General features: G+C 42.5%; 2 protein-coding genes across 4 annotated transcripts; both read right to left on the bottom strand.

Moving 5' to 3' along the window:
- Positions 1 to 1718: 1718 nt before the first annotated feature.
- Positions 1719 to 23219, bottom strand: grk5l (G protein-coupled receptor kinase 5 like). Of its 3 annotated transcripts, XM_056419703.1 has the most exons (16): positions 22744 to 23219; positions 11215 to 11310; positions 11006 to 11118; positions 7265 to 7342; positions 6863 to 6960; positions 6595 to 6687; positions 4179 to 4242; positions 3830 to 3970; positions 3553 to 3743; positions 3370 to 3407; positions 3143 to 3232; positions 2840 to 3048; positions 2615 to 2752; positions 2267 to 2404; positions 2018 to 2149; positions 1719 to 1919 (listed from the first exon to the last, which is right to left on the bottom strand). In XM_056419703.1, the coding sequence occupies exons 1-16, from the start codon at positions 22793 to 22795 to the stop codon at positions 1836 to 1838; spliced, it is 1755 nt and encodes a 584-aa protein (XP_056275678.1). In that variant the 5' UTR covers positions 22796 to 23219; the 3' UTR covers positions 1719 to 1835. The 3 variants fall into 3 exon arrangements, with proteins under 3 accessions (XP_056275678.1, XP_056275680.1, XP_056275679.1); XM_056419704.1 differs by lacking the exons at positions 1719 to 1919; positions 2018 to 2149 and having other exon boundaries at positions 2312 to 2468; XM_056419705.1 differs by lacking the exons at positions 4179 to 4242; positions 6863 to 6960; positions 7265 to 7342; ... (1 more) ...; positions 11215 to 11310; positions 22744 to 23219 and having other exon boundaries at positions 6595 to 6677.
- Positions 23220 to 24932: 1713 nt separating this feature from the next.
- On the bottom strand, positions 24933 to 27617 carry lsm1 (LSM1, U6 small nuclear RNA associated). The gene is made up of 4 exons (XM_056419204.1): positions 27471 to 27617; positions 27275 to 27343; positions 26964 to 27079; positions 24933 to 25477 (listed from the first exon to the last, which is right to left on the bottom strand). The coding sequence occupies exons 1-4, from the start codon at positions 27514 to 27516 to the stop codon at positions 25307 to 25309; spliced, it is 402 nt and encodes a 133-aa protein (XP_056275179.1). The 5' UTR covers positions 27517 to 27617; the 3' UTR covers positions 24933 to 25306.
- Between the last annotated feature and the right edge of the window lie 15 nt (positions 27618 to 27632).

Raw genomic sequence — 27632 nt, 5'->3', positions numbered from 1 at the left:
AAGTCCTGATGTCTGTGTGGGCATTGTCTGGGAGATCATGCGAACGAGGAGGCACTTCAGTCTGATTCAGATTCTCTTTTTTTCACATCAAAGTATGCAGAGAATAGAAGAAGAAGAACAAAAACAGGCTGCTCGCTTGATGAGATCCGCAAGGACGATTCAAATTACTGCTCGGACCAGCTTTCACGACCTCACAAAAGGAAAATACCACATTCTTAAAACAAGCAGAAGAGAATGAGCTCTTCCTCTCTTTCAAGTGCTTGTGCTGTTGCGAGAAGGACACTTCTTTGTGTGGTGTCTGCGGGATTCTCTGGCGTCTTCCTCTCCTCCTCTGCTCTGACATGGATGAACTGGACCGATTCAAATGAAATTTAGATGAAATAAACCGTCGTTTATACCCTGATTGTTAGATTACGGTCGGGCACACACAAGAGAAAGGCCCTTTAGATTTGTGAGGCTTTTTTTAAGAGCATGTTAAGTGTAAAGGGGCCAAATATAAAAACCTTTACATGTGACAACAATAGTAATGCAGCAATATCTCTTAAATGGAAAAAGGCATAGGAAGAGGCGATAACACTTCAGATACAGATGCAGAAAACAAGCGGCGCATTACAATATCATGACAATAATGTGCCCGATTGATCAGAGGTAATACAAGTTCATTTGGAGAAGAAAGAGCATGGCAGTTTTAATTGTGCAACTTGTAAGTCAGGCTGAGTGCATGTGTTCCTCTCCACTCCATGGGGACTGTGCAGAAAAATTGAGCAAAAAAAAAAAAAAATTCAAGATTTCTGTTTCTGTACAGCATATTAAATTGTTTCCACATAATGTCAAATATAAAGTGACACTGTAAACTGATGGAGACGTTTGCGTGTTGTACGGTGTACAATGGTAACATCAGTGGAATGAGGTATGCAGAAGCGAATAGGATACAGCTATCCATACTTACACTTGTCCATGCAATGAAAACACAACACAATTCTCACAATTCTGTCTCTGTATATCTATCTGATTGTGTGTGTATGTACTGAATGTATTAAGCAATATGATATGTCTGTAGGCTCATATTTAGAGAAGGTTTATAAAACGGATCACATGTTCTGATCCTCCCGTGCTTCTAAACGACGGCTGAAAACCTTGAAAAAAACAATAAATCAACATGACAACAGTATCACAAAACTAAACTGTAATCTTTGGCCTGAGCGTACGCAAGGCAATGTACTTTATGTGTTGAGGTTGTCGAGGTGATGTGTTCTGAATGTTCAGGAGTGATATATGAGGTACAGTATGAAAAGTGGAAATGCGGAGAAAGAAATAAGTTCGAGAAAGAGAACAGACGTGAAGCTCAGAGGGGTGTGGATAGATGGAGAGATACAAGGTACAGGCCAAAAAGTTAAGGACTGGAAATGAGTGAAAAATAAATTCCTTTTCTGGAAAAACAACCAATTCACCAAGACCCCATCTTCTATTCGCTGTGGTGGTCTTTATTATACAGTGGATCCCCTGAATATTAGCTTGTATTCTATCCTTTTCTGATTCATCAACGTCAGTGGCTCTGTTCTATCGTCCAACAATCCTGAGGGTAAGTAATGTTTGTCCGAATATTTCCAAACTTTGCAACATTGATCATCCCACTACAAATGCCTGGGGTCTCAGGGCCTGGCCACCCCCCACCCCCACCCCCACCCACCCACCCACGGCCGGACCATTTAGGCTTTTAGACTGTCTAGGCTGTCTCCGGCTTAGGCCTCGGCTGTTGACCAATCAACAGCGGGGAAGCCCCTCAGAGCTCCTTCCCTTTGTGTGTGTTGGGCTCCCACACTGTCACTGTGCCACTAGGGGGCAGAGTTGGACATGGAGTCCACAGAGTTTACGCTGGAAGACTGCACACGGCTGTTGGCAATGGACACCTCCGGGTGCTGCAGAGAAAGAGAGAAAGAGATTTTTGTTCGCTGATGTATTAAGAATTGTAAAAATGTATCAATGTTTGTGTGTGTGTGTGTGTATGTTCACTTACATGCCTCCTGAAGATCCTGTCCAGCAGGCTGCGTCTCGGCGGCTCGGGCGGCTGATTCCAGTCCAGATCTGGAGGTCTCGTCCCTTGAGGCCCAAACACATTCAAATCTCTGAAACACTCAGTTTCAATCATCTGAAGGAGAGCAGGGAAAAGGACCGGAAAGAGGATACGTGTTGAACTTTGTTCAGCGATGCCTTCCAACAGTTACACCATCTGCACCGAGCAGTCACATTAAGTGCACACACTTACCTCATTCTGCCACGGGATGGAAACACTGCCTGTCGTAAATTTGGAGTAGAAGTCATTGTCAGTTTGGTCCAAATTGACTCCCTTGACGGTGGAGAACTGCTCTATGTCCAAAACATCCTTACAGTACACTGCCCGGGGCTGGGAAAGGTCAATGACCACGGAAAAGATGGAGGTTGAGAGAAAAAACAGAAGACAAGTCCATCTAAACAGATTATTTACAATCAAGGAATTTTACTTGCTTTTGTGGCTATTTTCGACCATTTAAGGTTCGAACAAAATACTGAAAAAGTAGAGCTTCAGAATCTGTTGTGTGATTAATTTAAACATGCAGTATTATGCATTACTCACATCAGGCACAAAGGGGGGCTCAACTATTCCTGCTTCCATTCTCTTGAAGTTGATGTTTTTGAAGAACGAGTGGGCCTTCACGCCCGCCGCTCTGTCCGCCAGACAGCCCAGCCTCTGCTTCGGGTCTTTGGTCAGCAGCTGGGTGAGCAGAAGCAAAGATGAATAATGAAATCAAAACATCATTCATTCGTCTCTCCAGACAAAATGTTTTCCGTCAACGCTTACTATTCTACAGATGGCCTTTGTGTCCTCTGTAAACTTGTCGCTATACTCCTCCTCCTCTTCCTGCACCCTCCTCTCCACCTCCTCCCGTTTCACTCGTTCTTTGCGGGCGCGGAAGGGCGATCGCCCGGCGGTCATCTCGTAAACAAGACAGCCCAGCCCCCACCAATCAGGACTCATGCCGTACTTTTCATTGTTTATTACCTCCGGAGCTGCAGAGGAAGGGAAACAGGTTGTTTATGGTTCAAAGTTGGAAATGACTCAGGTAAATGTACTCATGGAAATGTTGTCCACAGTGTTTCTTACCCATGTAGCCCACAGTCCCCACCCGGCCTCTGATGAGTTCACTGTCGGGCACTTTGATGGCCAGCCCCAGGTCAGAAATACGAATGTGTCCTGCAGTATAATAGTGGTGAGCATGATGTATTTTTATTTATAAAAAGTTCAGTGGATTAAAAAGCCTGCATGTGGCTGCATTTGAAATTTGTCTAGCACAGCAAAAAAAGGTTGTGCAACGCAAATCTGAAACTCACCATTATCATCTAATAAGATATTCTCCGGTTTCAAATCCCTGCAAATGACACAGCGTTAGTAAAAGGACAAACGTATTGATTCACACGCTACAATCTAAAGCAATTAAAAACCTGATTCAGAAAGACATTAAAACTGAATAAATTAAATTTAGAATTGAGCTGAACTACATTTCAGAGGGCTACCTATAGACGATGGATTCCCTGTGCAAATGCTCCAGTCCACAGCAGATCTGTGCGGCGTAAAACCGGACCCTGTCTTTCTCGAAGCCCGGCGTGCCCATGTTGTAGGTGTGAAACTTCAGGTCTCCCCCGTTCATGATGGTCAGCACCAGACACAGAGCGTCTTTGGTCTCGTATGCATACGCTAAGCTCACCTAGAAGAGAGGAAGAAAACGTTAAATGGCATGAAAGTGCTCAGACAAAGCGACAGGCATGCAGGTAAACCTCGTGTTCTACTCACAACAAATCTACTGTTGACTTTCTCTAAAATCTGCTTCTCGTTGAGAGCCATGGACTCCCCTTTTCTCTTTTTTATCCTCTTCTTTTCCAGTTTCTTGCAGGCATACATCTTCCCTGTAGCTCTAACCTGGCAGGCACATACCTGAGGCCAAAAACAAAAGGGTATCTCTCACACTGCAGTCATTTAAAACACAATACTTTAAGCATCCATCCATCCATCCATTATCAATACCGCTTCATCCTCATTAGGGTCGCGGGGGCGCTGGAGCCGATCCCAGCTGACATAGGGCGAAGCATCGTCATCCATATTTATTACAATCATCATCATCATCGTCGTCATCATCTCTTACCTCTCCGAATCCCCCCTTCCCCAGCACTCTGTACTGTCTGAATGTGTCTTTAGTGATTGGTTGCCTGACAGAAGACAGACACAGCAGAATCCATTAATAGATGCTCATATAGTATTGATTAGGACAGAGATGTTATCAACGGAACTCAATATCATCCTGAGTCCGTTTCCTGTGTAGAGGGTGTGGCCACTTGTCCACAATTTCCCTTTCCAGACACGGATACAATCAAGGCTGCTCTAAAAGCCTGTTGTTTACTTCTAACTGCCTTTGATATGCACTCTGCATAAAATATGTTCCTGCCCAGAAGTCATCACACTCCTGGAAAGAGTCTTTGAAGCAAAGTGTGACTCCATCCAAGTCAAGTTTCTTCACCTGCCATTTGTTTTGTTCTTCAAACTGATATAATGTTGTGGGAAAGTTAGTTATTTCACATGTTTGAATCAGAGGAGTAATGTAACAAAGTGAACTTATTTAACATTTTAAAAGAGTGTTGCGATTTTATCTTTTCAAATTAAAATATTGTCTTGTTTTACCCCGATATATTTATTTGACAGCTAGAGTTACTATTTACTTCACTTATTAAGTACTATTAAGTTAGTATGATCATCTTATAAGAGATACCACATTATAGATTTATAGTCATAGATTGAACCACCCCATAGTGTATAAAGTAGGCAATAGCTTAGATCTTTAGAAACAACAGCAGTGCAATGCTGCTCCCATCATGTATGTAACAGTTTAGCTCCACGCCTTCCTTTTTGTAATAGTTGTTTTCATCCTGTCACACCATCTCGTCAGTCCAACTCCCCTCACCTGCCTCTGATCACCTCGTTAGTCCCTCATTCCCTTCACCTGGTCCTCACGCCCTTCTCACCTGCAGCCCATCCCCTCATTAGTCCCTCACTATTTAGCTCCCTCACTTCCACTTGTCCTCTGCCAGATTGTTTTGTGTTTTCGTGCCAAGTTCTCCAGCGTTATTGGAGTATATTCCTGACCTGCCTGTTCTGACCCTGCCTGCCTGCCCTGACCTCTGATTCTCTGCCCCGCCTCTTTTTGGACTCGTTTGCTTCTTGGACTGATCTCCCGGTTTTGACCCAGCCTGTTTCCAACCAAAGACAGTAATCTTTGTCACTCCTGTCTGAGTCGTGCTATTGGGTCCACTCTAATAGCGTCGTGACAATGTATGTACTTGTATTGAATACCTGCTCTATTACTGGTTAAAATGTTATTAACCTTTAAAAAGTGTAACAGTTTGCAAGATGTTGTGTTTGTACTTTTCAAAGCCAGAAGATGTGAATATTATTCCGTCATCCAAACCGCTTCTCCTGTTTAGGTAGGGTTCACCCGGACAGGTTGCCGGTTTATCGCAGCCACTCACGCTCACATTCACACCTACGAGCAGTTTTAGTCTCCAATGAACCTAAGACGCATGTCTGTGTGGGAGGAAGCCACGCTGCCACGGGGAGAACGTGCAAACTCCACTCCAGAAGGACCGCCCAAACCGGAGATCGAACCTGTGCCCCTCTTGCTGTGAGGTGCCACAACACCACCGTGTAGACTATTTTAGGTTTTCTATTTCAGAATAAAAGCCACCTCAACAGAAAAAGAAGTACATATCAAAAGAAATCCAAAAGACAGAGATAACAATTCTTAGTGTTAAGTATTGTTTGAGGCAACAACGCCCAGTGGCCACCTGCCGAGGTACACCTGTGCAGTCTAATGTAAACGATAATGAAATTCGTTGCCAACTATTTTAAAAATCGTTTTTTATCGATTCGTCGTTGCAGCCCTAATGTCAGTGTCAGTGGGCTTTCCTTCACTGTCTGTGTGTCAGTGGGCTTTCCTTCACTATCTGTGTGTCAGTGGGCTTTCCTTCACTGTCTGTGTGTCAGTGGGCTTTCCTTCACTGTCTGTGTGTCAGTGGCCTTTCCTTCACTGTCTGTGTGTCAGTGGGCTTTCCTTCACTATCTGTGTGTCAGTGGGCTTTCCTTCACTATCTGTGTGTCAGTGGGCTTTCCTTCACTATCTGTGTGTCAGTGGGCTTTCCTTCACTGTCTGTGTGTCAGTGGGCTTTCCTTCACTATCTGTGTGTCAGTGGGCTTTCCTTCACTATCTGTGTGTCAGTGGGCTTTCCTAATATTCTACCACCCTCAGAATTGGAAACATCTCTTGATATAGATCTCTTCAACTAAGTAATAAACATTTTAATCCAATTTACATATATGTAATGTCAATAAAAAGACATTTACAATTTGTAAAGCTAAAATGTGCCACATGGTTGTATTGAACTTCATTAGATGGTACAGGTATACGCAATGAAGTGGCCACCGATTGTATCTTCAATCGTATAATAATAATACAAGTATAATAATGTACTTCTCCTATGTAAACAACGTATGTTAGATCATTTGCGTACCTTTCCAGCATCCCCCACTGCAGGAATCGGTCAAAGTACATGCTGTTCTGGTAGTCCAAGAACGGAGCCCCACTCAGGTAGTCATGGACGGTCCTGGTCCCACACAAAACAGATACAACTGAGAATACAATACAGGCTATAAATCAGTCAGCAATATTTGTGCTGTCGGTTACATACAATCTTTTCACGAGGTAAAAAAAGTTAGCGAGAGAACAGGTGAGAGTCCAACAAACAGGTGAGTGGGAATAAAGACAAATTGGTGCCTCACTTGTGGCAGTTGCTGAAGATCTCCTTACATGGACTGAGCTCGAGGTTCTCTCTGCACTGGTCTGCAAAGACCTCTGCTATGTCCACGCGCTGAGGTGACTACACCAACACATACAAACACACACAGTGACATAAGTGCACATACACAAATACGTTACTTTTTACTACACAAACTACACGAAGACTAAGGAGATACACACATAACTCTCAGCACATTGTACACCAGAACGATGTTTTTTTGGTACATTTAATGTGTAAGTTGACGACTACGCCCTTTGGAAGCATCCTTGTGTCAACATTATTGTCTGTTTTTGAACAGGATTACAATAGCACTGTAAAAGTCAACTAAATTTAAAATGTGAATAAAATAAAAGAAGAACATGTATCAGATAAAGAAACATACTTGTTTTGAGAGAAAAGTCTTAATGATCTGGTCCCCTCTGCATTTTCTTTTTTCATCAGGTGTCACCTCATAGTCGTCCTAAATAACAAAATAAATAATATTGGAGACATTATTCTTTGCCTTTTTAAAAATGTACACACAGTATTATAAATATCAACAGATTACATGAAAGTACTGAATTTAGTTCATATTGTGAGCGTCCAGGCCCACACGCATTACAGAAGATGTAATAGATTTATTATCGATTACCAAACATTTTTAACTCCAGACATGTTTCTAACTAGAACCCGATTAAAATTAAATAACGTTTGCAACTGTGAAGAGTTCTCCCCATTCACCTTTATTTGTGATAAAGTGAAACATCAGCAAAAGGACTTTTTCAAAACATGGCAACCCCATAAAAAAAAAAAAAGGTTTATAATTGATCTATAAAGAATATCTAAATGAATATATAATTAACTGTAAAAAGGGTGTCTTAACAGAAAGTGGTACACTATTGTTATATCCATAAAAGTGAAGAAAAAAAACCTTTAACGGAAAAAATCCACAATACAACAAGTGTTAATCAGTCATCCAACCTGGAAGAAGTCTGCGGAGACTCGGGACGTGCTACTCACTTATTAACCCTTGTGTTGCCTTCGGGTCATTTTGACCCGATTCAATATTTAACCCTCCTGTCGCCTTCGGGTCAATTTGACCCGATTCAATGTTTAATGTCGATGTTCTTTTGGGAGTCAACAAACAAACATAAAGTACCTCACACTTAAACTTGGAAAACAATATTAATTCTAATAATTTTCTGGAGATTTTAATAGCTGGGGTCATATTGACCTCAAGGGTAAAATATGTTAGTAAATATAAAGGTAACAGGAGGGTGAAACATTGAATCGGGTCAAATTGACCCGAAGGCAACACAAGGGTTAAGTCTTCCTGCTTTACAACTACGACAGAAGATAAATGCTAAGCTCTCAAATTCTCCATCGGCCTTCATTGAGAACAAAAATGCTTAATTGATTGCGTAATTTGTCTGCTAGAGTCGCTGCTGTTCAGTGGTGACGAGGACACACGCCTCTCCCTCTGTACCCCTGTGTGTCGCTGTCACTCTCACATGAGCATACGCTGCTCTTGGCTGCGTGTTCAACAAGTGAAGCTGTTGACATAAACAGTTTTGGATGTTCCACGCTGGACATATTGGATTTTCTCGCAAAGGCGCTCTGACGCATTTGGTAATCAGCACTTTTAAGTTCTCAAAAAAGGGGAGAAGCAACACGCCGCCTGTGCTGCACGCTGGCCCAACTCCTTCTATCTGGGGCTTTTTCCAACATGGTCTTGTGTCGCCTGGCAACCACACAGTAAACACGACGGGATTCCTTGAGGTCCTGGAGTGTCAGTGTGTCACACCAGCATCACCAGCTTTCCACTACAAAACACACACACACACACACATGTATATATTCAGTACATACTCACATAAGCCTGGAGCTTTCAGGAAAAACAGGCTTTAAAAAGCCACCGCGTCACTGAGACTTCGGGAACAAAGCCAAAAAAAGATCCTGAATAAAAAAATACATACTACATATATACAAATGTCGGAAACTTATAAGAGTATGAAAGACGTAGAGAGGGGAGAGGGAACTGATTGCTGCCAAGTGTTGATTAACTGAGGCTTCGTTATCAGAAAGGCTCCAAATAACACTGCCACACACATACAGAGAGAGAGAGAGAGAGAGAGAGAGAGAGAGAGTAAATGAGCTGTCTCTGGCTCCCACCCTTTGCCAGTGGGGGGTCAGCCAAATGGAAAAGAAGACGCCCTTTAGCCTTTTGGAAGCAGAGGGGATCCAACATAGACAAACGCACACATACAATTGGTTGCACACACACTTTCTCATGATGTAAGAGAAGCCACAGGAACCCCCGAGCGCATTCCTTCCTCTGTTACACACACCTAAGCACCTTAATAATAGAGATAATAGAGACTGAATAACAGTCATGTATACTCTTTAAACATTGGTCCAGGACCTTATCCTTAAGGTCTGAACGCAGCTCTCGTTTAAGTCCCGATGTGTTCTGCAGATCTCGTGCCGGATCTGATAGAAGAGGGAGACTGCCCTGCGAGTAACTCAATCAAATACATTTATTGCCTCCAGGGATTCGTGCTCGGTAAAGATTTTAAAGTTAAGCATGTGTTTCCAGTCACAGTGTGGACTTTGTGAATATCTGCAAAACTTGCAGGGATATTGTAAACAGCTCGTAACTTTGCAAATGAGGGAGAATTCCCCTTCATATTTTATGGTAGCCTACTGCCAATGACAAAGTGGTTACTGCGCTGCACACACACACACACACACACACACACACACACACACACACAAATGTTCCTGTACATCCGACTGATAAAACACGTTGTAAGAGCCAAATGCATGATTTCATTTGTTATAATAATTTAGTTTAAAAAGATTTTAAAAGGTAACTGAAGATACATATTTTTCATTATGATTTGAAAGAACGTTTAGGTTAACACATATAATTTAGTATTGTATTAAAAAGCTGAATAACTTGTCAAAATATAAGCTTCCAATCAGATGACGTCACGTCAGTACAACACCTGCGTGTTGGACTGTCGGTCCAGATTTGAGCTCAGAGATGTAGCGACATAGTTTTTTGACCGTGTGAACATGTAACTCTACGTTCTCTCGTAAACATTTTTTATGGAAGAACTACTCGCGTGTCAATTAATAGTTTCTAAGACTGAACTCAAAATTGTGGTACAGAAGACCCAGAACTATACGGAGTGCCACTACACACGTGTATACTTTTAATAGTTTCTATAGCTAGATGAAGAATCACATGTTGATCACATGGATCACTTAAATACAAGCACCTGCCTGCTTTATAGCTGGTGTGTTAGTGGTGAGTATAAAGCTGAGTGTGGCCTCGCGGATTGCAGAATTAAAGACAGCATGTGTTTGGGATGGGTTTCCCCCTCGCTGGGGGTGATGGTCATTTTTAGGGTGGGGCAGAGAAGGGTGGGGGTTGTAGGTTTGAAAGGGGGGGGGGGGGGGGAAACAATGCTGTCCTTTCTGTCCTGTCACATGACCACAAAGATATTCTGGGCAGAGATAAAGGGTTAAATGTGTCATGTGGGAGCTATTCGTCTAGACGTAGAGAGAAAGAGAGAGAGAGAAATTGGTCGGGTTGAATAATCACTACTCAGTTTAATTGTCTCCTTGTGATGCATGACTCAGCATCACGGTGCTCCCAGGCTATGCTGTCAGGAAAGTGAGTGCACTGAAAAAGTGGATTTTTGTCCATAGCTGCATTAATCCAGGAACGAGTGTTGCTTTTGACTGCTTTAAATATAAAGTCACACCTAAGCACATCGGAGGAACTGACCACCCGCTAAGCCTCTCCTGTGTTTACACTTACGCTTTTTCGAAAGGATACTAAGTCACCTATCTCTTATTAGAAACAAACATGTTCATTTACTGGGGAAATACAAAGTTTAAGAGGCCTACTGTTCCTAGTTAAAGCTAGAGTTAGTGAACAGGCAATTAATGGTTCAGTGCTTTGACTCCAGACACTTTAATGGTAAAAAAGAAAAAAAGGGAGTTGATTACCGGTATTCACTTGCCCCATATTATTCCTGGATTTTTAATGGTAAACTTTTGGTTTGAGGACACCCCCTGTGAGTGTGTGTGTCTGTTTGTGCGAGTGTGTGTGTGTATGTGAGTGTGTGTGTACCATTGCGTCCAGTAGTTGGATGCATCGTTGCAGTTTAGGTCTGGTCTCACAGTAAAGACGGAACAGTAGCCGTCCGATAGGCTGTTTCTCACAGATGCTGACATAGTCCCTCTCTGCAGAAGAAGAAAAAAGGACACACACTGTGAAACGCTGCCTTTTGAAACTCCAATGGACACACACATTCTCCTCCGACGCACACAAACACGAACCAATGTCGTTTCCCTGCTCAGTGCACTGGCTTATATGGGGGAAGCGAAGGATCTCCTTCCATTTTTTGCTCCTCCCTTTCCGCTTTCCTCCTCCACCTGTGGCAACAGAGAAAAAACAAGAGATACGAAAATGAAAAATGAGAATGAAAGAACTTCATAAAGATGTCAAAGTTTGCATTCAGTTTGCTAATGGCAAAAATGAGAAGGAGAAGGGTGGGAGGGGGCTCTCCCCTGAATGAAATCATAGTCTCGATGTGCATATATAATTCATAGATTACGTCTCACTTCCTCCACAAATCACTCTTTACTGCGCTAACTTTCTTCCGCACTCAGTTTTTCTGTGAGCGTGTGTGTGTGTGTGTGTCCACACAGACGGAAGGCTTATTCTGACCCGCTCAGTTCCCATCAGAACAGGAGTTTGCCAGACTGGATTCCACGGCTCTGAATAATCATGCATCAGCTTCCTGCAGCAACGTGTCCTAAAATCTCGTACATCCAGCTCAAATTCATCTCGCCTTTCACATTTGTCCACCTCGACATTTCCCTTGATAAACCATGTTCCTTTTCCTCTTTGATGCTGTGATACAAGACTGTGAGAACTGACTTCACGGTTTTCCATAAATTCCAGCTCGCTGTCTTACGTCATGCTTGTCTCCGTTTTTTTATTAATACGCAAAGACTGCTCTAATAAACTGACAGGGATTTCCTTTAACCACTCTCTGCAGTGGAAATTGGCCGCGAGCAGCTGGCCTGACGTGAGAGGCAACATTGAGAGTATGAGAGCAGGAGACGCAGGGACAAGCAGACATCTGTAGGTAATAACCCAGGAATGTGAGAGGCTCTATGTCATGCTGGAGCCTCTGAGTGAAAGCGTTCACAGGTTTTCCCATCAATTCTTCTGCATTGACGCTTCATCGCTCCCTCCTCCGCTGTTTAAAATGTATATATTATTCTCAAATAAACTGCGTTGCCTTTCCGAAATTAAATGATGCACTCACTTGGACTAAAATTCAAGACATTTAAATTACACTCAATGTGAAAATTAAAGACTCAAAATCTGCATCTTTTGCAATTGTTTTTTTGTGGATTTAAATGTAAAAGACTGTGCCACATAATATCAGGAATGATTCAGCATTAAGTTTTGGTCAACGGTTGCAGCTTATATTAGAGCAGACAAACACACTTTTTAAGTAATTCCTCAAACTTTTGATCCAAATGTCAGAAAAAAAGGGTTTTAAAGCTTGGAGGAGCCCTGATAATAACTTCAGGTCGGGTATGTTTTTAGATAAAGGATCCTGCGTCTCCACAGCGGACACACAGAGTGCAGCCATATCACCATGGAGAAACGCAAAGCATTAATTTGTTAATAGTCAAAATAACCCGTAAGAGAATCATTAACTCCTAGCACCTGCTTGTCATCACCATTACTTAAGACCAAACAAGCTATAAACAGGCGCACTTCCTTAATTATCCACAAGTTTTTCTCTGAAAACAGTTAATGTGTAAAGAAATGCTCCAATGCTAAACTTCAGCGCACTCTGCTGTGTTGTGTGTGGTCAAATATGTTAATCTCTTTTCATAAAAACAAAAACGGACGTCTGCTGAAAAGCACAACAGGAGAGTGAGCGGAGAAGGTCATTCCCCTTGGGGGCCACCATGCTAAAAATGAATGCTACTGTTAGGCATTTGCAGATAAAAGCGTCCACCAAATGGGATAGATTTCCTCTGAAGGGTCAACGCCGTGTCAAATGATTGTACCAAACATCTGCGCTCCACCCGGCCATTCAACTTCGACACAATGCTGAGATGACCACAAATTAAGTAGTTCCTCTTTTTCTCTTTCTGCGTTTTGTTTTCTTTCCTTCTCACTGCTCTCCAGATTTACTTTTCATCGTATCCCCCTCCTCATCTTCCATTTCCTCGTCTCTCCTGCCATCACCTTCATTTATTACTCTGTAGCCATAATACCGTTTTTTTCAGACTCTGTTGATGATTTCCTGTCACCATAACCTCTACGTCATCGCTGCCAGACAATGCCTGACCTCGTTTGCTGCTTCAGGCCCCTCAACCCCCTTTGGTTCAGGGTTCCAGAAGGACGCAAGTTTACAGCTTCATGGAACAGATTCGTCAGCGCTTCATTAAGGGGCCTCATTTAGCCAGATGTAGCATTTTCATTAAGGCAAATAAATCCTTGAATGTCATTCTTCGTTGGGGTGTGGGGAAGTTAGTGGAGATGAGAGCATCCGACCTGCTTGGCAATCTCTTCCCAGATACCCGGGCAGCATGTTAAATGTGTCGAGCTGCAACAACAAACATGAGTAACGGCAGAGGCTTGTTGGGTGCAAAGACCTGAACGTCTGTACGCAAACACAACCAACCGCTCCCAAACTAATTAAAACATTATGCATAAATTATTCATCTCCGAATACAAGATGGAACAAGCAACTTCCTGTCTGGCCTCGGTGTCTTTTGACCTCTCTGATGTCTGTGGCTTTAGACAAATACAACATCAGTCCGTGAAATAAAATTTGTTGTTGCATTGTTGGAGTTGTTGGAGGCCATCAGCTGTGGTATAGCTGCATAATAAAAGGCATGCAATAAGGATTGTGAATATCAACATAAAAGGAAGCATCGGGATTTTAAAACAAGGGCAGGAAGCTGCAGGAGAAAGAAACTTGCAGATCACAGATTCAGGTTCAAGGTTAACAAAACTGGGAAATTAAAAGTGTGAATATGCTCGTAAATGTCATCCATAAACTCTTTGTTCTCGCTTCCCTGTTTCTTTCTTTCTCTACTAGACTCGTTCATGGTCTGTCACTTACACAGGAATAGAAATATGCACTGCGCCCCGGGTACCATGCGCACAGGAACTTGTCCGTCTAATTTGTTCCATGAGGCCAGTGTGGTCTCCGCCTGATATTTATGTTTCTGCTGAGCAGTTGTGACATCATGAAGGCATGTCGAATTGAAGCAAACATAAGGTCAGAGAGGGAACGGCATCCTTCTGGCGCGACCCGAGCTGGTTACCGTCATCCCAAACACCGGTGTGTCCGTGTGTGTGTCCGTGTGTGTGTCCCATTGTTTCTCCCGTGGCCTCTATCAAGTAACGTCCTCATGCTCACCTGAACCGACTCTGGCAGTTCTGCAGCCCCCATCCATCCACACGTTGTCCCTGCTTAGTTGCAAGGTTAGAGGAACCAGGACATTAACCGACACAAACAGACACACAAACAGACACACACATGGTCTCTGAGGTTTCAAACAACTTCACTTCCACCGTCACTCCAGACATGCAGTTCGATCAGCTGTGGACAACCAGCCGAAACCGCATCCTGAAGCTCACGCTGTGCATCTGGCATATATGTAACAACAACATCTGCAACAGAATGTGCTGGCAGGAGCGCAGTGAATATGTGATATTCTCTCCACCTACACTCTGCAGAAAGTGAGATGTTCGTAGATTTCTGTGACTCCACGCTCACATCTCCTTCCTGCGGCGACTTAAAATGTTCACAAACAACTGACTATCTCTTTTCTGATTATCGCTCATTCTCACCTCGCCGCCTTTGTCTGATCTGTTAAATGTCGGCCTCGCAGTTGAGTCACAGCATGGTGGACAGCGAGGTACCGACACAGTGCAGCCAACCAGTACCAGTGGATGATAAAGGCGCCTTTGTTCTCTCAAAGTATCGCTCTTCTCTCTCTCTCAATAGATGGACTTTATTTGCATTGGAGCTGCAGGTAAGGGCGCACGTGATATTATGTATGCAAAACACAAATGGTAAATACACAACAACAAGCAGATTATCAGTTTGCATTGGCACCCTGTGTCAAACATTCTCTCCTTGCTTCTCAGGCCTCTGGAGAGCAATTTTTAACAACATACGGTTTGGATTTATCGTAAGAAATATCGAGATGGCATTGCTTTAGACGTGCATCTCTTCCAAAAAAACACCCTTCCAGATTGTGCTTTTTGTGGGTCGTGCATGGGGACAAACCTGTTGTTAAACTGAGGACAGTTTAGGGTTATCTCTCAGGTTTAGTTTAACAAGTGTGTGTTTGTGTACGTGTGTTCTGTGTGCCACAGGAAGCTGAGGGGAACGCTGCCCAGAGCAGGAGGGGAGGACTATAGCAGGAAGAAGCACTTTGTTGCCCTGTTCCCCGTGATGTCATGTCGGCCCCTCTCTGTCCAGCCGCCTTATGATCATCACCAACGAGCCTCTCTGTCCACATATTCATCATGATCGAAATAATAACAGCATAAACCTGGCTGTAAAATCTGCTAGCACTCTCAAAACAAACAACTGTGACGTACAGCGTTGACCTGGAAACACTCAAAATAATGTTGGCTGTATAATAATAATGTTAATGAAGGGTCATAAATTCAAAATTAGTCATACACAATAAAGACAGATCTTATCAGCAGTTTCTTTGCTCGTGCAGAGCTGTATCCCGATGAGCCATGTGTTGGCAACAACATTGAATCTAACGTGACTGTAACAATATAGCTGTATAAAGCAGGAAAGCTACATTGTTTAAGATTGATTTAGACATAAATTCAGTGTGTGACATGATGTTCACAGCTACATGTACACAAAGCTTTTTAAAAACACACACAACTGTGACTATATCCTTGTAAATATTACTGCTATAAATAGCAACCAGACCAAGGGCAAGAGCAATGTGTTAATACAAACCAAGGTGGTCAAACCGGTTCATGGCCCCAGAGTGTGTGAGCTGTGACAGTTGTTGCCAGAGTAACTGCGTCTGTGATTGTGGGCATGTCCATATGTGAACAACCATGTGTGGGAAGGTAACCAGTGTGAAAACGTGCATGCAGTCAGAAATCTCACAAAGGCAGCAGAAGGACGGGTACATTTCCTGTCTGGGATGGAGTCATCTGCCACAAGTTTCCTGTTCTATAAATATACTGAATAGGGAATGTGAAGGGGGGAAAAAACATTCAATAGACTGAAATTATATAACCCACTAGGCTGTCTCAACAAAGCACCACACACACAGCCCAGGGCACGGTGGGTAATACATGCTGTTTGCTCATCCATAAAGATCCAGGCGGACAGAGCATAGTCCACATGAGGCGAGCCATAATGGGGCGCTCCTCCACGCCGACACTGTTTGTTCACTTCTATAAATGTTTTGAGAGAGCGAAACATTATGGCAAAGTTATCCTAAATCTCTGTGAGGGATGATTGTATTTTCTCTCACTCAGACGGAAACTCTGCAGTTACATCACAAGTGAGCAAACATTGAGTAAAGTGCTTCCAATGAAAACAAGGGGTCCAACTTATCAAAGTGATGGAGCACATGCTGCACTGTATGTGGATAGATAGCAGTGAACATGTGTGTGTGTGTGTGTGTGTGTACGTGCACAAAAACCCATCCTGGAAATAGGTTAAACTACATTGCTCTTCTCAAGCTGGCTGTTCTCCATGTCCTTTTTTTCCTCAAACACACACAAACTCTCTCTTTATGTAGATGTTTCTACCACGTCTTGCTCCTGTGTCGACGTTCCATGTTTTTTGTCCCTGTTATGGCAATATCCCTTGAAAGGATATTGTTGTGGTCTTGACTGAGCTGAACTGCGGACAGAAATGTTGGACTTACTCATGGGGTGATTGTGTTGGTCCTTTTTTCAATATCATGTCGGAAAAACTCACAGTAAACCTTTAGAAAAAGCTGTGGCTGTCTGAGATTTATTACAATATTTGATCTCTTATTTTATTATCTTCAAATATGTAGCCTCGTGTAATTTCAAAAAGTCTGACCATATTGTGAATGTGTCCATGAGTTTTTATGAATATGTTGCAAAAGCGCATCGTCTCGCCATAAGCTCCTCATACGACAGGAGACATGGGGAAAAAGCTTCATAAACTACAGTATTGATTATCCCACAATTAATGCACATCAAATATGTATTGGATGTTCCATTAAAGAGATGTGGCAGCAATGCAGAGCACAGGAAGCAGGTCTCGGACATGGATGCATCAAGACGCGATAAAATGCATGAGTAATAACCTGTATGTCTAACATGGTGAAATAAGATATCATCAGTCCGGCTGCTCGGTGCATTACATTTTTGTTCTGCATCCACTTTCCTTCAACTTCTACTTTCGATAATTATCTCCTATATTTCCCAGAATTCCACTCGACAACCCCCCGAGAACAGGCGTGAACTTGTTGCATCCAGCGGAGTTATGTATACTCCATGTGTGGGTAGAGGCAGCAATAACAATAGAGATAGTAAGAGCCAGAGAGCAGAATGTTTCCACTCAAGAAAAAATGAGTCACACTCCTACTCAAAACACGGCAAGTCTTGTGGTGCGTTATCGATGGAGAAATGGGTATATCTGCTACTTTTTTTTGTTTATTTCTCCATGAAACTACTGGTAGCAAATGGGAAGCCAAGAAAAACCCTTTGTGCTTAAATACTGAAGAACTCACAAAAGAGATCTGCAATAAATAATTACTTTATACTGTAACCTGCATGAATAAGACACACAATCCCAATTGGTCCAAGTGGGATTAAGAAACTTTGAAACTGGAACTACAAATACTGTTTTGACGGATAAGGAGTAATATGGAAGCCTGTGTTTGTGTCCGTCGTGAAATTGGGAAGGAGGTGCAGACACGATTGATAATCAGCCTGAAGTACAGCTGAGGTTGATGGGAACGGCTTTCGTTTTGGAAGTGTTGATCAAAAGAAAATGAGCTGATGGTGATAGATGGAAATTCAAGGAACCACCAAGATGATTGTAGTTCCTCCTGTGGGGAACATAGATTCCATCAGCTCAAACTAAATTTAAAAGCAATCCATCCAACATAAAACACAAACGTCGACATGCTGGTGGCGCTAGACTGCAGCCAATGGGGACCATGAATGTCTGCACCAAATTGAAATATTTCAGTCTGGATCAAAGAAACAGACGCCGATAGAATTGTTTGTTTGTTTCGGTGTCACTAACTTAATATTACCAGTTAACACTGTCGACTAACCCTGGCGGCCAGTGCATTCTGTGGGGTCTAATGTTGCAGGCGTTGCCCTCCTGAAGCATGCTGGGAAATGAAAACATTACAAAAACACAACACGCTTTAATAATCAAAGTGAATAACCTCGAAGAGAGCCGATACATACGAGAGTGGGTCACAAACATTTGTAACTACATTTATTCCCATGTTTTCTTTCCCTGTGTCTTGCTTCTTTCCCATCAGAGAAGACCCAAGTGAGGACACCACAAGCTGGTTTCCCTCTCGTGTATTTTACTCTCCCCTCCATTAAGCAAATAAAAGTTGACGCCATTAGGTCCTGAGGGAGGAGCCCTCCAAGCAAGGGTTTTGTTTGTGTGTACATGAGAGAGAAAGTTTGTGTGCGGGAGTCTACAGGATATAATTCATCCTGGCATTACCATCAGCAGACAGGTGGAGGATCATCCCGGTGTTGTGTGTGTGTCATGGCTGAAGATTCAAGCAGATTCAAGCAGCTCATTTCACTCGAATTCTGTCAGCAGTGACGACAGCAGCTCCCCAAGTTGCTTCGACTTGGCAAATGACTGGATATCACCATATTTAGGTACATATCACGTACGGCTTTTCTCTACGGATTCCTTCATTAACACTTCAGCACAGAAATGAGTCCAGCATTCATTAAAAATGTCTTTCGGGAATTCTGAAACGATGTCATATAATGTTACGGTATTACCACATTTGATGTTTTTGACAAGCAACACGCTCATTAAATGACTATCATTGAAACATGTAATTATACTAAAGATGCAAATAACCTTTACTTTCATGATAAGTCACCTAATTGATCATTTTGGTCCAAGTCAAACAACTAACAATTAGTTGTGTTTTGTTCTTTTCTCATGCTCAATGACTTATTTCCAAGAAACTTGTGAGCACATATCTGTTAAACACACATTTTAAAGTGATACTTTTGTTTGATTCTTTGTGGATTTTTTTTTACAGTTATGTCAATGAATGTAACTAGTTGATTGATCAACAAGCGTTAAATGATTTTCATTTTTAGAGGAAATCCCTCCTCGTCAGCTGATTATTTTTTCTTAATTAATCAAGCAAAAGCAAAAAACGTCCATCCCAGTTTCTCAAGAGTCCAAGGTGACATCTTCAACAGGAAGTCCAACACTGAAATAATATAATCCGTTTACAAGCAGAAAATCAATAGATGATGATCTGTGAATCTGCAAGCAACAATGTTGGACATTTTGAATGAAAAACTTCAGAAACTACTAAATAATTATCCATGCAGATGCAGATTAATTACATTTTAATCAACGTATTGACTCATTTCTGAAGCTCTAAATTCTACGGTAATTTGTGTCTACAGGATACAAATATATGTTGTCAAGCAAGGTCCTTGATTCCTTAAACAGATTCCTTTAAAGGCCACAAACAAATCAATAGAGCACTGTAAAGGGTCGCAGGCCAAACAAAGTCTTCCAAAGCCCACAAGTGAGTAAATATGATGACATTATCTAAACATGTTTGAGAAAGTAATGAGTAAGTATAAACAAGTAAAACATCATCATCATCATCATCATGTCTCACCTTAGGTACGTGGAAATAAACCAATCCTTCACTCCTGAAGTGGTTTTCCCACATAGATTCTCATCAACATACTGGTTGCACTATACGGAGCATTTTCCAGCACTGAATTATACACCGAATGTGACGGAGAGTGATTCTTACTCTTACAACCTCCAAAAAAAACACGACAGCAAAAAAAGCAAAAGCCAGCAGACATCGGAGTGGAACTCAGTCTCGTGGCCCAAACTAAATAAACCAGCTCTGCTACAGCAGTTCAGGAAAGGCGTCGGCATGCAGCAATGCATTCCCCCCCCCCCCCCCCTTGCTCTCATTCACTTGGACAGCCGATGACGTGCGTTCAGCTGGCTTGGAATCTGTGACTGCTGCCAGCAAGAGTTGTGAATGGGGAGGCAGTCCAGGGTCTACTGCGCTGATGTTGCGAACGCATGGGCAGCTGGATTCAGGTTACATTGAAACAAAGGAATTCACCCCCACAACCCTCTTCTGCCAACACACACATCGACAGTAACCCGTGCTCTTGAACCTGCTCCCTCTCAGCTCTCTTTGAAAAGGCCGATTCCAACCGATCTTACTGAAACAGACAGCCGCGAATGACTTCACAGGACTCGCTTTGATCTGCGCTGACCCCCAATTTCCTCAGCTGACAAAGATCATGCGGACAGCAGAGCTTTTAAGATTGGTTAACAGTATTGCAGCCGTCAGACGACACTCGGATGACCGAGCAGGAGATCGGGTGTTTCATTTCACTGCATACTCACTCATCATCCATAAAGTATCTTCCGCGGAGACCGGAGAGCAGCTCCACAGGAAGATGGAGCTCGGGTGGCGCTAGCCCACTCAGTTTGTTATGTAACAATCAATTTGATTAAAAAGCGTATGGGCTGCATCTAACTGATAGTGCATAATACCATTAGGCTTTATGTAAGAGAGTGGTCACTTAATGAGATGGTTCAATATGATGAGAGCTGCTTTGTATTTCTGTGGAAATCCATATTTTCCACTCAGTGATGAACGTGAAATATCATATTCATTGTAAACCCTCTTTGATCTTAAAGTTTGAAACAAGTACGAGCTGTTTTTATTCTCCCATCTCTAGGTTCTCTAATCAATGAGTGTTCACAAGTTCAAATCTAGTTCTGGACCATCAGATCTGTCTGGCACCGAGGGGCCAAAGAGCGGTGGAAGTTGGCAACGGGCCTGTGTTGGAAATTCGGCCGCGCAACGTTTGGAAAGAGGACGCATGCCTCTCGCTTTCGGCTCCGTGGCTGAAGACGCACTTGCATAAACAAACGGGAATAAATACTCTTTCTTCGCTGCGTTCACATCGCCTCACTGTTGCTATGTGAACCTAAAGTGAGCCTCTGTGCATTCTGTCCTCGGACATCCATATGAGCGAGGAGCAGGAGAGTCAGCAGCAGCACATCGGGGCCTCTTTGGCACTGGGCCCCGTAAGATAATACCTCTAATGAGTCACACAGTTGAAGGACACTCACACCAACCTGTGACACGTTTTAATGTGTGCAGTGCAACACATCTGAACTCAACTGTTGATCTGCATTTGTAGGAGCATTGATCGAGCGGCAGAGAAAGTCTTGCTTCAGCTGAAATTCAAAGAACCTTCTCATCCCTTTATGTGAAATTGTAAAAGGCCCTCTCTCTCTCTCCCACACAGTCAAGGCAGGGATGAGCACCAATGGAGCAGCTGGGACAAGCACGATCTGTCTTGGGTCATTAACTGCTCTTATTAATTCATGAAGCGAAATTCACGAGCCCGGCCGTGCTCTGCCCTCTTAAAACAAAATGTCCAGATCGACCCGCAGGTGAAAGCATCCTCCGTGAAGGCTTTTGACAGCATGTCAGCTTCCTGTTACACTTCATCACTTTGTTAATTCCCATGACTCTCTCTCTCTCTCTCTCTAGACCAGCCCCCTTTTTCCTCCTCAGTATGTCATCATGTGAGATGAATAAAAGGAGCTGCCAGAGGTGCAGAGTCTTCTCCTGTGTCACCCTGCAACAGCACAGAGACCGTTGCTACATGGAACCACATGCTGCATGAAACCAAACTTGTGGGTGCACTTGTGAGTGTGTGCCACAAAACTTAGTTAGGCCTATTGAGAAGAAATTACACCATTTAAAATAAAAAGTTTCATAATATATTCTGAAAAGACATGAGTGTGACACATACTTATACTTAGGTATGGAAGTTAAATGCTGGTGGATTTTTTTCTATAACCGACTTGTTCTTAAAACAGGTTTAGGGACTACCCGGTGACTTTAAGGGAAACATTCATGTCGTCAGACTGCATGATGTTTACCTGCAGGGCTGTTTCCTGCCCTCCACATGATCCTATCTTCCTAGAAAATAACTATTAATAACACCATATACCATCACATTCCAGACGATCTGGCCTCAGACCCACTGTTTCTGATCCCCAGTCTCTCTGTGCAGGCCCCATACATCGATTTCCACACCAGACACATCATCAAATCTCCTTTTCAAATGCCATCCAGCCAACACTCGTGTATTCTCTCTGGGCAAAGAGTTATTCCCTGCTTCACTCTGAGCCTCAGCACGTATACTGTTGCGAAAAGGCGCATTTATTTTCAGACAGAGAAGGCGGATGTGGAAGGCAGACCCCCCCCCCCTCCATGCATATATGATAACATATAGAATCTGTCAAAATCAATGGGGATAAATAATGATCCATGAGATTGACTTTGAGATTAGAATTCATCACAATAGAGTGATTGTATATGAGATTCGTAATAGAAATGTCTGTGGCATCTGTAGGGTTTACCTGCAGCTTGTGGAGCCCGACAGTCCGCAGACAGCTACCTACTGCCGTCATTACGATCATTCCCACCTTTTTCTGCACACTGCGCGCAAACTGTCACACAGCCATTCTTAAGAACTAATAGCAGCTCTTTTCTGTGCCAACTTACCCTCTCTCGCTTTAAGCAGTACGGTGTTGGCTACTATGTTCTCCAGCTCCATTTAAAAAAACCAAAGAAATTCCTAAAATGCTGAGTTTTTTTCGGTTCACAAGTTGCTGCAGCAAAAAACAACGTCCTTCAGCTCGTATGCTGTGAATATTTTCTTCACTCCTCGTCGGTATCCGAGCAAATTTCACTCCTATCAAAGTCGTAATGGATAAAACAGGATGTCATAGATTTGCTTGCAATGTAAGCTGGGCATGGTTCTTGTTGTGGGCTGGAAGTGCGGCGCTGCATTTCTACTCCAATCCCCCCCCAAACCATTCCATGCGGAATGTCGCTGCGGAATCTCTCCGATGCAGAGAATACTCAAGTTGGAGGCTCCAATGTATGCGAACCGGGTCCTGACCAGCGGTACGTGCACCAGGACTCTGCGAGCTTTACATTACAACAGCAGGGGGTTGGTTGAGCGCTTCAGAGAGGACATCAAGCGCGCCCCCCTCCCCGGTTTGTGCGTAATCAAAATGGGTTGGGCTTCTCTGGATCAGTGACGTCAAGCCAGAGAGAGAAACCACTCCACCGGAAATTAAGAAAGATTGTCAGCAAAATAAAAATATATTTCAGTATTTTAATCTGGTAAGTGCCCTGTGTTGCACATTATAACGAGAACAAGAAGTTGAAGGCTGCAAAAAGAAGAAAAGGCACCAACTTGAATAGAAGTCTAGCCATCCAGATAATAACACCTCTTCGTCACTTATTTATATAACTGGACAAAGCTGCATGTCGGTGAAATGTTTGTTGTAAAGTCACATAAATGTGTGTCTCTTTTTCATCTCGTTGTCTCGATTGTAATAATACAAATGGGAGTAAAATGAGCAAATTATTTTAGTAGTGAATGTGGGTGGGAATAAGGTCGCCCTTGGGTGGTAGAATGTCTGCATAATTTACTCCATATAATGATGGAGACATTGCATTAGGCAACAATACCCAGTGGTTTGGGGGCTCTGTCAAATAATGTCATCCTGTTTGTCACTTGTGAAGTGTCTCTGCACACGGAGACTAACAGATGATGACACGAGGCATGACTGAATTAGTTCCTGCAGCTGCGAGTTTCTATTTTAACAACACGCGGTTGTCTGGGCCATAAGCAAATCAGTAAGTCTGCGTGTCTTCTTGTCTTGCTGGTAGCACTTGAGAGAATAGGATGCAAACTCTAGGATCCCAAAAGTGCCTTTATGTAACCTGCAACCATAGTTTCATAGTATCTATTGTACGACAATTTTATTTTTGAGTTGAGAGGCTCACATCATCTCCACGGTGAATTCAAACAGTACATGTTGGCCTCCATGATGTAACCTCAGTTATTGCGTTAGACTATAGATTATTACTGCAGTAAAAACGGAAATGGGTGAAACATTGTAATGTAATGCTTAACACATATTGAACATTGAGGGCCGTTTGCTGAGTAAAGTTTAGACAATTCTTAAACCTTATTGAGGGCGCGTTCTGTCCCTCGCATGTTTCCACTGTTCAATGGTTGCCCCAGTAAAGCCTCCTGTCAGTTTGAGGACTCTTACTTTGAAGGTGGACCGGTAATCATACTTTTACTGCACACAACTTTTCATTTTTCTGTAAATGTTATATTTGTTGTGCATGCAGACTGCTGTAGAGTGGTCCCTGTAAAATAATAAATGTTTTAACACATACATTGAATCTCGGCGGAAGGCTATCACGTGGTGTCATGATAACTCGGTTATAAGGGCCCACAGACGCAATCCGAGTGATTGACGAGCTGGATTAACTCACTGCAACCTAAACGAGTAACAGGCGTGTTATCGACTGATGATGGCGGATAAGATCGACTTCTCCGGACGCGCTCGTATCTTTAAAAGCAGAACATACGCCGGTAGTCTAATGCACTGAAATGACGCCGGTTTCCATCGAATGCCTTAAATAAATTATGCTCTCTGGCATAATAAATGCACGGCTCTCACGTGTGGTTCGTAAACTGCATGGCGGTCACATTGCAGCGTGCGACGTGGTCTGCATGTTGGCATTGTGGCGCCATCCCACAGGACCAATAGGGCACTGACTGCAAAGGTCCCCACATGTATCCGAGCCTGTAACCCCTTATAATGCATTCCACAAAATAGAATGGGCAACATGGTCAGATGATAGGATGACAACATTTTCCAAGCTTGCCTTCCATAATGAAAAACTAAAATCTTTATTGGAGCATAGCATGTAGTTTTTGTCAATAGCAGGCCCACATATCTCCAAATAAAAAGGCTTGACATATCACTGACAACATAGAAAGTGCTGCTGTAAAATAATTGCTAAATTGCAGAGTGGTCTTACATAAACCCATGATTCGTTCATTTTTCTGTAAGGATCTGCACAAATGAGAGCAGCATCACATTTTTTCCCTCTCCAAATAATTCAACTGAAATTCATAGAGTAGGCCTACACTACAGTATAGAGGCCCAGCATGATGCAGCCTTGTAAAAAATAAAACTCAACGTAAAACTTATCAGTCTGATACAAACTGAGGAAGAGGCTCATGGAATCAAGGTTAGTATTCATCCAAGTTATCAGCTTTGGGGATGGAAAGGCCTCGGTCCTTCAGGGCCAGCATTTTGACTTTGTCCGTTTCCTGTTTGGCTTGCTGCTGCAACCGTTGCTCCTCCAGAATCTCTTCAATGGAGACCTGCTGCAGCACTGTGTCGCAGGGCTTATCCACATCCTACAGAGACAGGGATAGCATTTCATTGGTCAACTCTTCACACATTATGTACTTACTTATGTAGCAAAAAATGTCACGCTTCTCTCCCATAACTACTTCAGATTACCGCTTAAAAATCAGAATCTTTCATTGCCACTTATGCTTTTACATGCAAGGAATTTGTAATGGCGGGCGGTGCAACATGTGACAACATTAAACAATCAACAACAATCAACACAGTGCACAAGAACGTCTAACATTCAGTATGTAAATATTTTCCTGCTGATTTGGAGATGCCACTGTGAGCCAAATATAATCATCTAATATCTCACCAGATAAACATACATCCGAACAGACACGATGTATATTAAAAAGACACTATATTTGAAGATGCATCAGTGTAACAAACAGCCTGCACGCAGTCTCAATCTCCACTCATACCTGCCTTTTCTTAGCAATTAAAACATGAATGAATAAATGAGTGATAAATGAATAATGAAATATCAAATCAATGCAATTATCTGGCTCCTACAAACTCTCCTAGCACAAAAGGTGTGGAGTTTATCGATAGATGCCTTGGGCATAAACGGAATTACAAAACCATGCGCTATGATGCCCATAACTTCTCTGCATCCATCGTTTGTTGCTTCCATGAACTGCTATACTCGCTTCATGCTGAACATCCTCTGCAGCTGTAGAGGCTGTGCTGCTGCCAACATGCAGCTGTATGACTAAAAGTATGACATATTTATAGAGGGAAATACAGAATCTGGATTCATGAGTCATCTTTAAACTGTGAGGGCATAGAGGGGCCTATACCATCACTGCAATGTGCCTGTAATATGTTAAAGGTATCACTGCACACATCAAGCATTAGAGATGCACGATGACAACTCAAATAGATTTTGAATGTTCTGAATAAAAAGTGTCTGAGCCCGTGTTACATTTTTCTGTCGGTTTTAGATATCTTGAGACACTTTTCGTGTTCTTTTACAGTACATCAACACGGAAGATGGATTATTAGGGTCTCAAAGTTTTAACTGCCCACTGCATAAACTACATCTCACCATTCCATTTCCCATGTACCAGCACAGCTTATTCTGCATCCTTGATTACTAAAACAAGTGTTAGAATTAATTAGGCTTATCCGGTCACACTCAAAAATAAGAAAGGGCAGATATATTAAAGCATCCAAGCTGTCGTATTTACTTAACTTTGTGACCTAGTGACTAACTGTCCGTAAAGTTGGAAAATATAAATGTTAGCTTGGGTTAATAAGCTTTGTTCATAAACAATATGTTTACGAGTTGTTTGCATACAATCTTGTTTGGATCCTTGGCCACATGGTTATGAGAATATGCACTGCAACACCCATTTCTATATTTAATAGTTTGTGTGAATTACATCGTTTCGATTTAGGAAAATGTAATATTGTTTAATTACAGTTTATATACTTTTAGCTACATACCAAACACACACAAATAAACTATAAAATACTCCCACTTACTATCTCTCCAAGCAGCACCACATTCTCTCCTCTCACAATGAATATTCCTCGAGGGATGTCACCAAATTTCTTCCCCACATGGATGCGCTCCACTGTTTGATGAAAAACTAAATTCGCTGGGGGGGCAAAAGAAACAGGTTAAGGATATAAAGCGCAGGGTAATAAAGAATACCATATGAAATAAAAACACTAGAAAGCGGGAATAGTATGGACAATTGAAATTAGCCTTTTTGTAATTAGCTGAACGGCTATGGCTTGTGTTTTGCACCCTATCAGTAAAAACAAGTGGGCGATAATGAAATGAGATTTACCAAACTGATCAATGCTTCTGAGGTAACCGATCAGCGTTCTGCCATCTCGGAGCAACACCAGGTGCTTCTCTGCAAGATACAACACGTTTAATTACAACATTATACGGTCACAAGCGATCCAGTTTGTATCCGACACGATGCCACATATTTAAACAATGTTTCCGAAAACCACGAAGGAGCGGATCCTCCGACTTACTGTCGATGTCGTCAATGAGACTTGCTGTCCCTGGTACGTAGTTCATCCTGGGCTATTTTTTATTTACTTCGTGTATCTTTATGCAACGTCAAGACATGAATGTTTCAAAATATGTTTCTTCCAAGTGGCGTACAGGAAGTGTCTTTATACACGCCCGGGATC

Source organism: Pseudoliparis swirei, chromosome 7, assembly GCF_029220125.1.
Source record: "Pseudoliparis swirei isolate HS2019 ecotype Mariana Trench chromosome 7, NWPU_hadal_v1, whole genome shotgun sequence".
In the NCBI taxonomy this organism is placed as follows: domain Eukaryota; kingdom Metazoa; phylum Chordata; class Actinopteri; order Perciformes; family Liparidae; genus Pseudoliparis; species Pseudoliparis swirei.
Note: the sequence above shows the minus strand (reverse complement) of the source record. Positions and strands in the feature narration are given on the sequence as shown.

Coding starts and splice junctions, on each gene's coding strand:
- grk5l (XM_056419703.1), bottom strand. CDS start 22,795: ATGGAGCTGGAGAACATAGTAGCCAACACCGTACTGCTTAAAGCGAGA. Junction 11,119..11,214: donor TGAGCAGGGAAACGACATTG/GTTCGTGTTTGT, acceptor CTTCTTCTGCAG/AGAGGGACTATGTCAGCATC. Junction 3,408..3,552: donor AGGGAATCCATCGTCTATAG/GTAGCCCTCTGA, acceptor TGTCATTTGCAG/GGATTTGAAACCGGAGAATA.
- lsm1 (XM_056419204.1), bottom strand. CDS start 27,516: ATGAACTACGTACCAGGGACAGCAAGTCTCATTGACGACATCGACA. Junction 27,080..27,274: donor CAGAAGCATTGATCAGTTTG/GTAAATCTCATT, acceptor TTGCCCCCCCAG/CGAATTTAGTTTTTCATCAA. Junction 25,478..26,963: donor TGGTGCTGCTTGGAGAGATA/GTAAGTGGGAGT, acceptor CTGTCTCTGTAG/GATGTGGATAAGCCCTGCGA.